This window comes from Verticillium alfalfae, genomic scaffold (genome assembly GCF_000150825.1).
Source record: "Verticillium alfalfae VaMs.102 supercont1.14 genomic scaffold, whole genome shotgun sequence".
NCBI classification, from domain to species: domain Eukaryota; kingdom Fungi; phylum Ascomycota; class Sordariomycetes; order Glomerellales; family Plectosphaerellaceae; genus Verticillium; species Verticillium alfalfae.
Genome location: NW_003315025.1, coordinates 250,614 through 265,088, shown reverse-complemented (window position 1 = coordinate 265,088; position 14,475 = coordinate 250,614). Strand labels below are relative to the sequence as shown.

Here is a 14,475-nt window from a genome sequence, read left to right as displayed (position 1 = left end):
TAAAGGAAGCCATCTTGATGAAAATTCAGAACGAATCTAGATCACTAATACTCGCTGACGATGACGTCGCTTGGTCAGCCTCCCATGTGTTCAGCTTACTCAGTTCACCAGCAGACATCGAAAGGGAGCTGACGCCGCTGATCGGAATTGTTCACTGCTGTGGAAAGTCCGCACCAAAGTCCGCCGCAAACCCCACCAGCTCTTGAAGGCAGTGAAATTGATAAAAAGCCCCGCGAGTTGATGCAGTATGTCGTTGCAAATGCAGTACAAATCTGAGTTATTATCATTTCCGAAACAGTCATGACGATCCCAACCGAAGCCAAAGTATTCAGGCGGACACACGGTGACCTCCCACGAACCGTCACGCAGGTCACTGAGCCTGTTCCCACCCCGGGCGATCTTGGAGCGCACGATGTCCTTGTAAAGATTCACGCCGTATCGCTCAACTTCCGCGATGTGGCCATGTTAAATGGCAGATACCCTGTCGAGATCGAGGATGAGGGCATACCATGTTCCGACTGCGCCGCCGAGGTTGTTGCTATCGGTTCCTCTGTTGGCGACTTCGCCATTGGAGATAAGGTGGCGCCCATCTTTGACATCAACAACTTTACAGGCCTGGAAGAGGATGAGAACTGCGCGCTTGGAGGCTCTACGGCCGGCGTCTTACGGGAATATGCGGTCTACGAGGATAGAGTGCTTGTTCATCTTCCGAAGCATCTATCCTGGGAAGAGGTGAGTCAAAGGCCCGGTGGAGCCCAGTAGCGATGCGAGAAACGTGCAAAGCTTTATGGGACTTACTGGTGATGTACAGGCTGCCACCCTCACATGCGCCGGCGTAACGGCATGGTCGTCTCTTAATGGCCTTGAAACAAGCCGAAAGGATCCCGTCGCTCTGATGCAAGGTAGGTCAAAACCTGGCGAACGTTTTGGATGCAACACATCAATCTTTTGTGATTGATGCTGACAAAAACGACTAGGAACCGGAGGTGTTAGCCTGTTCGCGCTCTTGTTGTGCATCGCCAACGGCTGGAAGGCTATTGTCACGTCTTCGTCAGATGAAAAGCTTGAGGCCATCAAGAAGATGGGATCCGATGTCCACGGCATCAACTACAAGACGACCTCCAGCCAGAAAGAGGACATTCTCCGCATCACCAATGGGAAAGGTGTCGATGTCGTGGTTAACAATACAGGTCCGTCGTCCATACCCGACGACATCAGTTTCCTACGATCGAAAGGTGGCACCGTCTCTCTCGTGGGGTTCTTGGCTGGGTTTGGGCAAGGATGGGAGCCAAGTGCCCTGCTTGCCTTGATGGGAAAACTAGCCAAGGTGCAGTAAGTCGCCCAATAAGCATAATGAAGGTCCATCGCCCGTCCGTTGCCAGGTCTAACACATCATAGGGGCATCGGCGTGGGCTCGAAGCTTGATTATCAGCGCATGAATCGTTTCATTGAAGAAAATAACATGTCACTCACGCCCATCATCGACAAAGTCTTCACGTTTGACGAGTCTGCTGCTGCTTTTGATTATCTGTACTCAGGACAGCATGCTGGCAAGGTTGTCATCAAGATCTAAGCTGGTCTTGGGGTTCGTGCAAGTGTGACTGTACACTTGCGTGGGAGACACGAACTCATAAGAAAAGAGTGCAGACAAATATAGGTAGATGTTTTCTTTCTCTTCAAAAAAAAAAAAGGCTGACCGAGCTTGTCCTGATATAATCCCTTCATCCGTCAATAAGCGTTCAAAATGTTTTGTTTTGAGGTGAAGTCTCGGTGAGGCTCGGTCAGCAGTGAACGCACAGGAAATTTCAATCACGCAATTGATTAAACTTCATCCGCCATCGTTCCTCACAATCCCAAAACCACCGACTTTAAGAGGCGTCATGCCCCCGTCTTTGCTGGAGCCAGAGCAGCCGATTTTTTTACTTGACAGGCTACTGACCCTAATCATCACGACGTCGCCTACTCCGTCAGCTCCCACGACAGATCTCCTATCGGCCGTGATCGCCTCCTTCCGCGCTCACTGCACGGCTTTGCTCAATTGCCCCGTCATTGTCGTATTCGATACGTACGACCATGTCGTCGAACGAGCCCGCCTGAAGAAAGGTCAGGTCACTCCCGAAGGCGCACGGGTGTACGACGCCTACAAGGAAAATGTGAAGGCTCTTGTCACGCGCGAGTTTCTGAGCCAGACGCTGCCCAGCTTGCCCTCCCTCGATTGGGAGGTCCGTCGTGCACGAGCAGAATATGGGTCGCCCGGCGGGCGCTCCAGCGGCCATTTGGTTGACATGAACATCCACTGCACCAGGGACCGACGCATCACCTTCATGGAGCCCGAAAAGAGACTCGGTTTCGGCCTGGCTGTGCGTTCAGCCCTCCGCGAAGCCGACACACCGTATGTCTGGATTCACCAGCACGACTGGGCGCTCGACTCGCACATTCCCATTGCGAATCTCCTCGACGCCATGCAGGCTTCCACGTCAAGCACGACAGCTCCAATCCGCTATGTCTGTTTGCCGTCGCCACGGACGGTCGAATACGAGGCTTCGATGCATGTCGCCCGGTTCCCCGTCCTGCGAGACCTGTCAGCCGCTCTAACGGGAAGGTACCCGGCGCCAACAACTGGAGAAGTCGTGCCACTGACGCCCTTGTACTTCTGGCACGACAAGCCACATGTCGTGGAGAGGAGGCATTATCTCGAGAGAGTATTCCCGAGCCAACTGGCCATTGGGAGGGGCATGTTCATCGAGGACTCTATCGGCCAACGCGCAAGGAACGGTATGAAAGAGGGGCAGTGGGCGCGATGGGCCTGTTGGCTTTTTGCACCAGGTGATGGAAAACAGGTTTGCGTAAGGCATCTCCATGGCAGGGTATGGAAAGGAGAAGAGGACCGAAGGGAGAATGAAAAGAGGTGGGATGCGTTGAAGAGCGGGAAGCTGGAGAAGGTTGCGAACGAGGAACCATACCAAGATGAAAAGGAGTGGAACGCGTAAGAGATGCATTGTCGTGGTCGATGAACCCTCCGCGGCATTTCGATGATCGCAATAACTTACGGCACGGCCATCCGATGTCAAGCACATCAGTATACTATCGACGTCAGTGAAGCCTGACAAGCCAGACCACGGTACGAAAGGATCACAAACAAGACTGACCAACAAATCTTTCAAGTAGGTTCTCTCCTGGTCAGCCATTCGCGCGTCTGCAAGGTCCGGGGGAACATGTCCTCACAAACAAGCAAAGGCATCACATGGCCATCAAACCTCGCTGCCTCGGTCCACGCGACAGAGGAGGTAACCTGGGGACCCCAGATATGAAGATCGGCGCTTATTACAGGGCAGTTTGGCCGACCTCAATACCCCGCCCGGGGCATTCTTTCTGTCCGGGGGTGAAAGATCGGAGTGATGTCCTGGCCCCCGAGGACATGAATGGCACGGCAAACGACAACAACTCACCTGGGCCCGTCACCTCGCCTCAAGGTAAGATTCCTAGACACATATTTGAGAGTAATGGTAAGGGCCGGCTGTGTTGACTGTGGTGCCTACAGCAACAACGCAAGGTTGCATCATGCTTTTGGTCTTTTACCCCGGACGTGCCGCCGTCGAATCAAAATGGAGAGCGCCCAACCCGGGCCTGGCACCTCACGAAGGTTGTCGGCCATCCCACCCACCAATATGCAGGACCACCTTGGCAACTCGCGCTTACAGCTGCGCCGCACGTCGAATACGACGCTGACTCGTCCATGAGATAGTCACGGAAACAGGAAAGCAGTTTGACAGTCCATCACAAGACGAGGTATTCATCACGATTGCTGTTGTCTCATGGACAGACGCATTAACATTATTGTATCAGTCGGTGTATTTGCGAGACACTACAGGCCCGAGTGAAATACTATTTTTTTGTCCAACACTGGAAGGACCGCCGTCCCCGGCCGGAAGACCGATGACGACGAATCCTCATGCCATTACCACAAATGAGTTGTATACAATCCAATGTGCTCCCATTCGTCTCCGAACAGGAGAACGTGTTACCGTTGCCAGCAATGCTGCCGCCGCGAGCGTGACTCTTTCTCAGTGGAGAAGAGAAGATGCTTACAGGGCAATGGCGGCGAGACCGACCATGGCGGCAACGCCCATGAAGCCGAGGGAAGCGGCACCGTCAACCTCGACGTGGGTGGGCGCGGGCTCGGTGGCGTTGCCGGTGTGGCTGGGAGCGGGAGCCGCAGTGGTCGAGGGGTGGGGAGCGGCAGAGGAGACCTCAGGGACGGGGTAGCCGGAGGGAGCGGCCGACTCGACAGCGGACTCGACAGCAGACTCAACGGCGGACTCAACGGCGGACTCGACGGCGGAGGGAGCGGCGGTGGTCTCAGCAGCGGTGGTGGTAGGCTCCTCGGGGGAGGTGGGGGGGTTGGCGCAGAGAGCCTCGGTGGCGGGGATGACCTCGTCTGGAAGCGCTTGTTAGCATGGACGACTCGGGAGCAACGTGGACGCCATATGGGAGCACATACTGAGGGCAACGTCAACACCGCAGGCGTCAATGACGCAGCTGGTGGCAGCGGCGCGGATGGCGGCGTTGTTGGCAGGCTCGCAAGAGCAAGAGTAGTCGCCGAAGGTGCAGTCGGTGGCCGAGGTGGTGGCGTCGCGGATGCAGGGAATGGCGCACTCAGGGAGGCCGGAGGAGCTCTGGGCGGCCACAACGGCGGCGAAGGCAGCGATAGCGTAGACAGACTTCATTTTGATGGTTTTGGGGGTGGTTGTTGTGGTTGGAGGAAGGATGAACCGGTATTAGCGAGGTATGGGGATTATTGGTACAAGAGCGAGTGTACTGTATGATGCCAAGCGAATGTGGATGAAGAGAGAAGAAGAGAAGGGCGGAAGAGAAGCTGGAGGACGAGGCTTCTTATGGACGACGGAGGAGGTGCGGGCTTGGTGCGATATTGCTCCGGGGGCGGGCGAGTTGACGGGAGCGCGAAGCATCGGGACATCGAATAGACGCCCCAGGAACCTGCTGGAGAGGCTGGCAAGGCACAAGCTTGCTACCTTCCTTCGGATGGGTTGCATGGAGATGGTACGGTTGCTGGTGCGGGAACTTGGACCTGGACCTGGACCTGGACTGGGCGTGGCACCCATCCTTCCAGCGGCGACGGCGACCCCCTGGCCAGGTCTCGACTGCGTGAAGAGCAAGGATGAGGAGACATGATGGCGAAGTACCCCGGTTGAAGTCAAGGCCCAGATGTGTCCGGGGAAGGACGGCGGGCCAGAGTGACTGGGCGAATACCAGGGCGACAACCTGGCGATGTATCGGCGCGGGCCTGACTGCCAGAAGCGGACGACCAGTCACCGGGATGTCAGGTTGGTGCAGCAAGCCACTTCTGCCCGTGCGGAGCTCTGAGGGGGGTGTGGACTCGTCAGGATTCGCTTTGTCTTTGCTAGTCTACGGCCTCTAAGGTTGTCTGGCTACGTCGTGGGATTGCCCGTTGCAGTAGGCGGTTCGGCAAAGCAAGGCAGAGGCAAGTCAGGGCCAGGGGCCACAGGGCCGTCTGGTGTGGGAGATGTCACGGCATGTGAAGATGGTCTGTTGGATGAGCCACGTCGGTGGCTCGACGGAGGTAATTTCGGCTGAGACGCTACTCAGGATTCTAGTCGCTCTATCAGGCCCTTTGTGCTTTCTGGCAACGCTCCATGCATTGTGCTGCCGTTCGCGGTTATTGCTGCAATGGAGAAGTCAATTATCATTCGAGAAGAGGAGTAATTGACCGACGCCGGCGCGCTGTAATGTCTCTCTTTTCCTTCCGTCCCACCCCATCTCCGTGCTGGTGCTGTCTTCCATGGGCTTTCCTGCTGGGGCCCCCTTCGACGCTCCTCAGCGGGTTCGAAAATCCGGGGTTGGGCGGCCGAGCTGGTTCTTGGCAAGGCGAGGTAAGGAGAGGCCTGGCGAATGACTGCGGGTACAGTACTGGTCTTTGCTCTGGTCTCCCCAAGGGACCTGGGGAAACCAGGAAAGACAGCTCCATAATGGCAATCAATCAACAAGTCAATCCATTTCATCCTTGGTAGCTTCGGGGTCTGCAGATACGGTTCAATACTCGTATCTTTGCGTGACTCAATAAGCTCTTGCTTATTACCCCTCGAGCACTGCATTCGGGGAAATTCATGGCTGTGCCCCCTTTCCCTGGCCTGTTGCATTGTCCACTACCTTGCCTTGCCTTGTGTCCTGGCTTCAAAAGCACATGACAAAAACTATTCGGAGGGACGCAGGAACGCTGGACCAACCGCGACGCACAGCCGAGATGGTGTCCTCGTACTGGACGCAGCCTGACGATCGCCACAACCATACAACTTACCACTCCGATGACAGGGGTGGCTCAGCAGCCATTTCCGTTGGTCACTCGCCCGTCATGGGCGGCACCCTTGGCCGCCTCCCAGAAGCAGGACATCAGATCGGGCAGAAAAGAAGGGGGGAAAGGCCCACGACCAAGGGTGTCCCCTTGCTGGGTCAAGCAACTTAGGGCGCCAACGGCGACGCCCACCCTCTCCCCCTCCTTTCCTAGGTCCTACTCCTCTCGATTCGCTGGGCATAGCAAAGTCTGGGGGTGGGCGCCCTGGCTCAATCTCCCCCGCACCAAGCACCTCATTCACAGGCTGAACGGCAGACACGGTGGAATGAGACATCTGACGCACTCATTGCCTGGCGCTGGGAGCTGGCGTCTGAGCAAAGCCGAGGCCATGATCAAGCCATGGGGCCCTTGTGTCGGCTGTCAAGTGTCAGTCAGAATATTGGCTTGTGAAGAATAGCCTGTAGCGCCCCGAAATCGATCGACCAAAAGAGCCTGCCGCGATCAATACCGATTCCTTTGTTGTTGGTCAACCTGAGGATGTACCTGAATCCTACTGCGCCGGAAGCGCATTTCGAGGTCAATATCCACTCTTCATTTCGTTGCTCCCCAGAAATCTGCACAATCTGATCCGATATCCGCTGGTGCATCAATGCAACTCCACGAAAAGGGCATGGTCCCAATTGTCTCCTATCTCTTTGCGTTCCCCATTCGCCATGACCCTGTCGCCCAGTTTCTACCTGTAGCCATGTGAACCCGCGCAGTGCACTGTGACTCCATTGAGACCAGTCCAGAACCTAGAACCGCGCAGCTCCGCCAGCTGCACCGGGCCCCCCCTCCGCAGCCTTCATCTCCGACCGCGAATCTGGTTGGGCGTCCCTTAAGCTTGTTTGGATGGAGGTGAGCAGCCGCAAAAAGCGTAACGAGTGGGAGGGGGGGGCCACACCGGACACCACCCTCGTTGTTAACGACCACACCGGATCGCCAAAGCGAAAGGAGGCTCCACGGGCTGACATTGCATCAGCGCGCATTGGGTGCTGTGTGCATCCTTTCGGCACGCAGGTACGTGTTCAAGGCACACAAGTGGATTATTGGCGGGCCATATTTCCCATTCCCCTCTGTCGACGGGTTCGACATCTTGGGGAAGCGTGCTCGTGAGCTTGTGGGATAAAGGGGGAAGGCGGGTTCTGTCCGACGGCGGGTCACCCAACTGAATGAGGAAGGCAGGCCGGGTGGAGGGCGTTTTCCTCGCCCTTTTTTCACATGCTACTTTGGGGGTGCCTTGTTTTGGGGGTCGTTATTCTGATGGAGCATTAGTCGTTGCAGTGGCGCTGAAAGGATTGACTCAGGAACTACATCTAATCTCCATGCGACGTCTACTTTCATTTCCAACGCGCGCGTCTTGACGTTGCTCTACGTTTCGGGCGCTGAGTATGAGCGATCTTCAGGGGATCTTCTGTCAAGACCCGAGGCAGCGCATGTGATGCCTTCGAAGAGCCTCTGGAAACACCGCCAAGACTGTTGTCATGAGAGTGCTGATCCAGCTTGCAGCTCGATGCACGCTATGGAGATATTCTCGTCCGATAATATGTCGATCACTCTGACGGCAGTTTCGTTGGCGTCGGTGAGGATACCACATCGAACCGATATCGTCCGTGCTATAGGGACGAGCGATGAATGAAGAAGATCGAACGACATCGAGAGGCCCCCAACCAGTACCAACTTACCTTGAAACGCACCATTGAGCATCAACCAGCCCGCCACTCAATCATTTTGGTCAGATCAGAGATTTGGAGGCATGGTGACGGTTTTGAGGACCTTGCTACCTCCGTGTCTCGTTATTAAGCTGACGCGCAAGTTTCATCGGACTTTTCGCTGGGCAAGCAGGCCACCACCCCTTGACAGACTTTCGATGCCAGCTACGATTCTGACTACCCATCTGCTCGAGGCACGAATGAAGGTGTTGGCCCTGCTAGTATCTGCTTAGCCACAGTGGCATGTGACCTGGGCAATAATCGTCGAGTGGGTGTAGCAGAACGACGAGAACGTCTCTTTGGGAAAGCAACAAAGCGTCAGTTGCTACTAACAATCAATTTAAACCGAGATATAATTAGCACTTTTGTTTTAGGCAGCCTCCGTTTCTCTGTTTCTGACGCTTCGGAAGGCAGGATAGGGTTCTTGCCGCCCTTGCTGCTGCCAGTTCTCAGGCACAGTATCACCTCAGGGATCACAGCCTGTTCACTTCTCTATCCACAGCACTTGGTTGCAAATACAGCATCCCGCATGTCTAGAAAGAGCTGATATAACCACTGATAGGAACTTCAGCAATTGTCTGACTTTCTTCGGACAACCGGCAAGATTCGAAGCGACCCGAGTTTTACCACCTCGTCCTAGTAGGGTCCAAGGGCACCGCAATATTGTTGTTCCAAACCGTCCTGCTCTCACTATCCAACATTCAATAAACGACTACCTCCGAGAAGACGCGCTCTACCTACAGAGATAACCTGAGCGATTCATCATGGACGACTTGAATGATCGTCTTGAGACTTTCTTCGAGGAAAACGAACGCCACCGAGCCTGTACATGGACTTTCGCCGTGCCTTCCGCTGAAGACATGGCTAAGGCTGGCTTCTATCTTTCTGCAACAACAACGAATCCAGATACAGTGAAGTGTCAATCTTGCGCAATTGTCAGTTGGGCCTAGGAGGCCAGCGATGACCCTTTCCAAGAGCATCTCAAAGGAAGCGACAATTGTAGTTACGTCGAGAGCGAACTATTCCGCACTTTCCAAGCTGCGTACGTCGCCAAGGTCGAAAAGCTTCCGCGCCCCTCACCGTCAACGCCAGCCAAGTCAGGATACCACCTTGGCACTCCTTCTCGGAAGTCGCGTGCGAAGCGTATCACGAGCACCATGTCGCAGATCATGACCGTGGCGAACCTTGAGCCCCAGCCTGAAGTGGTTGAAGCTCCTTCTCCGATGTGTATCAGCATCTCAGGCGCTGGCATGTCCATGGAATTAATGGTCAATACGCCAGACACTCGTAAGTAGTCTGAATCAACGTTGCATGGCCCGCAAATAATTTGACTTTTTCTGATGGCAGCTTCCAAGAAACGCCGATACGCCTAAAGTCCACGCTTGGGGCCCATCACGAAGACGAACGGCATTGCAGAGTGGCTGACGTGAGTGTTGTGCTCAAAATTATCATCGGATGGGCTGTGATTCGTATCCGAGGACTCACAATAGGCAGTTATGGCTTGCACATCAGTTGGCAAAGAGCTCGCTTTCTGGCTATTGATTCGCGATGTGTATTCAGAGACCCATATGGAGACAACTCCATCTTGTCGACGCTCCGTGGAACATCAAACAACAATACTCTCTGCCTCCCTTCCTATTCATAAGCAAACAGGAAAGATAGGATTGGCACACTTGATCACCGTTGCTCTCAATCAAGTTTTCTTCATGTAGACCATTTCTGATTGAATATCCTTGCCAGTACGATCACGCCTTGGTCTATGTGTAGAGCCTTAATAGGTTGACGGAATCTCAGGTCTACGAACCTAGAATTATGACTCTCAGGCCGTAAAGGTACAACTTACTATGTTCAAACAGGCTAGAGCGGCCTCGCGGTATATTTTTACCCAGAGCGTTGTCGACTCGTGAAAGTTTTGTGCTATTGTTGTACCACTTGCCGTCGCTCATGGGCGTAGTGTCAACAAATGTACGCGGTCCTGTCATGAAAGGAAGATGAATTGCGCAACCATGGATCGTGTTATAGTAATGAAACAAATATCTTGTCTCTATGTTAATAATTGCAAAACGCAAAATGCCATGGACAAGATACCCTGTGAGATTTAGCTTGCAAGTGCATGCACCGAGGAATGCTATCGGATTCAGATGCTTGTTGTATTTGGCGTTGGTGACTAGATACATGCTTAGTGTAGGATGAAAGGTATCGCATAGACGACCTTGTATATGTACCGCCGATAATGGAAATTGCTTTAACAAATGGTCTACGCAAACAGCTTGCTTGAATGGACCATTTTTTCGTTGTGTTTTATAATATAAATGTCAATTGGCCGCTCATATGCTTCACTATCTTATTTCTCAGATCCGATTTCTGTCGTTAGTGTTGTGCCAGGTGAAGTAGCGGTGTTTGAACCCCAAACAGGCAGCAGAGTGCTCTGAGTATACTTGTACTCAGGATTTAACTGACGCTGAAAAATTTATCACCATCGTCGTACTCGCTGTATGCTATGCTGATGCCCTCCTGGGTTGGTTGGCGCAGGGAATGCTCCACGACAGCCACAAACGAGCCAAAGATGGCAAAAAGAAAATCACCCTGAACGTCGTCTATGTGATGCTTATTGTGCTTGCAGGACGGATGCTTTTACAAGCCAGCTGTCTCAAAATTGATAAGCATCATCAGTCGACGCGAATATCAAGCTCGCGAAAAATTGCAGAGACCGTGGCGCAACTCATCCATGTGGTTGATCTAATATTTATTATGACGAGGAATACACCTCATCGCCACAGCGATATTCTGCTGCTGCGTGACTTCGCGGACAAAGGCTGGCTATGAGATAGAGACCATGCCGCGACCGCCGGTGTCAGCAGTGATCTGAGCGTTGATGAGTGCATCTCAAGTGGAGACGCAGGTTCCGCCGAAGAGCATGACATCGATTCGAACGAACAACATCGAGCGCTTAGTCCAGCACATGAAAAACGGGTGCAGACTCGAGCAATTTCAGAAATGACAAAGGCTGCATGGCTGTCCAGCCGCCTATGTATTGAGTTGTTGAGACCTCGGATGACTCCATCACTCGCTTGATACGGGCGACTAGAGTGGGAGTCGAGTGCCCTGCGATCTCAAGGAAGCTGTAGAGCAAGGTCATGAGGATCGCAAAACAACCTAAGCGACCAGAGACAGGGCATATGAAGAGAAGATATAGAGTCTCCGCATACGCTCGGGTGGAGGAATAGCAAGTGAACGAAACTGGCTCCCCAGATGATAAACGCGATTAACAGGATTAGATCCTCAACAATCACAGCGATGAAAGAGAGATTTGCCCATCCCTGAATATAGGCACCCATGAGAAGAGCTGACCGAGTGAGATGACGTTCCAGCTAGCTTCGACGTTTAATGAGTGATTGGTAGGTTGTAGATAGATAGACGACGGCATGTGCCGTCAAGGTCTCCCGTTTTGTCTGATTACCTGGGCGAGGTTCGATCAAGACAAATGAGGATCAAATTCGAGTATAATATTCACGGACAGCTGGTCATACCCCCTCTCTTCCAACGATATAGTTTGTTGAAGAGTCTCAATCGACCTACCAGCTGACCCTGTTCCCGGGCGAGAGTTCTTATGATTGGGGATTGACAGAAGATATACTAGATGAAAGCCCTTGTTACAAAAGTCTACTGGGCTCTAATAGTAATGGAAAAGCGTCAATGTTAGATACCACAGCTCAGGCCTCTCTGTAACCTTTTCACGAATTCTACAGAAGTCCGAAAAGCTGTGTAACATCGAAGCTCGTTCTTAAGCTACAGCTCTATCTCGAATCTTGGATTCTACCAAGTCATCGCCATTCATCTGACTAGAAGACCCTCACAGCCAGTTCTCCCTAAGCCACAAGGGTCTACATCTTAAAGAGAAGGGATGCCGTGGCTGGCGGCGGTGCTCACTCTCCTTACCACGCTCGAACGCCTGTACTGGTTGATTTACTCTGCGATGTTCTCCGAAACATGTATGGTGAGCATATGTAGCTTCTCTATCCACCACCAAACCCCTGATCTATGGTTCTTACCTCCTCATTCGATACTGGCTCTTCCATTCTGAGATTTTGGGCGCGACCAAACTTAACGTAGGTGGGCCAACAAGGTTGATCCCGCAAAAAAAATTGAACGAGATGTTAGTTTGGGTTATCACTACTCTGGAGTATCATAATATTGAGTGCAAACATCGTTGCTTCGTCAGCAGATACAGGAGGGCGCCGGGAAGATCATGTTCATAAAAGAATCGAGGCTGGGTGGGAACAAGTCCTATGGGAATAGGCACTCGTTTCTTGAATGACTGCAAGCCGAATCTCTTCGGACGATCAACATTAGAGCGCGGATGCAAGCTTACTGTAGATCAAGGAGCTGCATGTACTGCATGCCAGCCACTGAAGGCCGACTCGAACACACCATGCCGATTGAAAAAGCAGGACTTCAAGTCAAATCAAGCGTCCGTGCCGCATGACAGCAGGGAACCATCGTCATGCGCCCCCACCACTTCGTCTCGATACTTCATCAGAATGTCGGGCTGCCAAGGACAAGGGACATTCGAGAGAGAGGGATGGAGTGACTACAGGATCCGCGTACAGGTCGGCCGACCGAGGAGCAGAAGGATTGCTAGTCCGGGCTGGCCTGGTGCCTGATTGAACGCCAGGCGCAGTCGTCTGGTGATGATGTACAGCCCGCGCCCGGTGACGCGAAGCAGCCCAATCGGCAACGAGGCAGATGGGCGCCCTTCTACCGGAAAAAAAACAATATATAAAGAAGATTCCTCTCGAGACAAATACGAGCCACCAAGGCACGTGCAAGCGCACTCGCAGCAAGATTGTAGGCCTCATTCGCACCGTCAAGCGAAATGAATTCGACACGACGAGATGACACCTACGGAGACGTCGCCAGACGGCAGTCGTATTACGACTCTGAGTACCCACCAGAAATTCATTCGGCCCGTTCCCATCAAAGACGATACTCTGAGTCCCGTGAGGTGCGTGAATACGGACAACGACACCGAGGACCGTTGATGTCGGCTGGCGGGAGACATCCGAATTTTGGGATGGGGTTTGCGAGGTTGTGGGACGCGCATGGTTCAAGCTGGGAGGGAGATGAAGATGTTCGACATAAAATCCGCTCAAGCAACAAACACTGCACAAAACAGGCCGGCAAACGATTTCGATGAAACAAGCGACAAGATTAGCATGGCCAAATCAGAGGCACCAGGCTGGACATTGCAACAAACATACAGACGTCGCACTTGCCCGTTTCAACCCATTTCGACGCTTGAATGCGATGAACGGGGAAAATGACGTAAAGAGCCGGCTCGGCGTGTCGCTCGCCATGTCGGACGTGTCGATCATGCAAAAGACGCGCAAGATCACCAGGCTACATACAGACGTTTGACTTGCTGCGAGCTCAAGGGCGACGGAGCATGCACGGGAGAGTGGTGCGCACCGGAATCTGATCTCTGATCTGATGGATGTCTGCGACGACAGGGCGAGTGAAACGTGCGGGCCCAGAAGGGGCAGTGCAACAGGAAAACTGGGCCAGCATCTCGCGGCGAAGCGACCAAGGTCGAGTGAGTGACCAGGCGAGGAGAGACATGCGAGGAGGGAGGGGCCAGGCGGAATGAAGATGATCAGGGGAATCAATGGCGGCGGTTCCAGTCGGGCGTTGGGCTATTCCCATCCAATAGATCGCCTCGAACGAGCCTCCATACGGCTGGGGCGCGCTCCGGTGCTTGCTCGCTCAGTGGCTCGTTCCAGTCCTTCGCCAGTAGCAAGCAATTCGATCGCCACCACACCACAACCATGAACAGTATGTGAAAATACGTCTCGGTCGAATCATGGACTCTTTGAAGGGGGCTCGGGGTATGGTCCAGTGCGGCCATGAAGGGCGATTGTTATGTCTGAACTGTCTTGACAAGCCGGCGTCGTCTGTGATAGGCGTCGTCATCATGGTGGAGTATCCTATGTTGATCTGGGCTGTGGACCGGATGCCCAGTGATGGATCCCAAAACTTGAGCTGAAGTGTCAAGCAAGCTGCTTCGAAAGAACCAAGACTGACGAGACGGTGTCAGGCCCTTGGAGCCCTTGGAGCCCTTGGAGCCCTTGGAGCCCTTGGGAGCTCTAAGGAATCCTTGGAGGGTAGGGATGAAGCGCTGACGTGTGATTGTGTGTGGTGTCTCGACACGACGGGTTGTCTTGGTCCCGACCACCCCATATCAGGATGCCAGGAGTCTTAAGTTAGAGTGATCTTCTGTTGCACCGCAAAGGTTATCGCATCGCCTGCTCCCACTGCCTAAGTAGGCCAGTGAGCACCTGGAATGGCGGGGCGATAGACGATGCGTGGTTGGAATCTGGAGCTGGTGTGATGAAT

At 53.4% G+C, this 14,475-nt stretch overlaps 2 protein-coding genes across 2 annotated transcripts; one reads left to right on the top strand and one right to left on the bottom strand.

Moving 5' to 3' along the window:
• Positions 1-134: 134 nt before the first annotated feature.
• VDBG_09044 (alcohol dehydrogenase) lies at positions 135-2,990 on the top strand (the record flags this gene model as incomplete). Its single annotated transcript, XM_003000503.1, has 4 exons — positions 135-732; positions 812-902; positions 978-1,332; positions 1,931-2,990. The coding sequence occupies 4 exons, from the start codon at positions 301-303 to the stop codon at positions 2,988-2,990; spliced, it is 1,938 nt and encodes a 645-aa protein (XP_003000549.1).
• Positions 2,991-4,085: 1,095 nt separating this feature from the next.
• VDBG_09043 (hypothetical protein) lies at positions 4,086-4,789 on the bottom strand (the record flags this gene model as incomplete). The annotated part of the gene is made up of 2 exons (XM_003000502.1): positions 4,086-4,438; positions 4,502-4,789. The coding sequence occupies 2 exons, from the start codon at positions 4,725-4,727 to the stop codon at positions 4,086-4,088; spliced, it is 579 nt and encodes a 192-aa protein (XP_003000548.1).
• Positions 4,790-14,475: the final 9,686 nt, after the last annotated feature.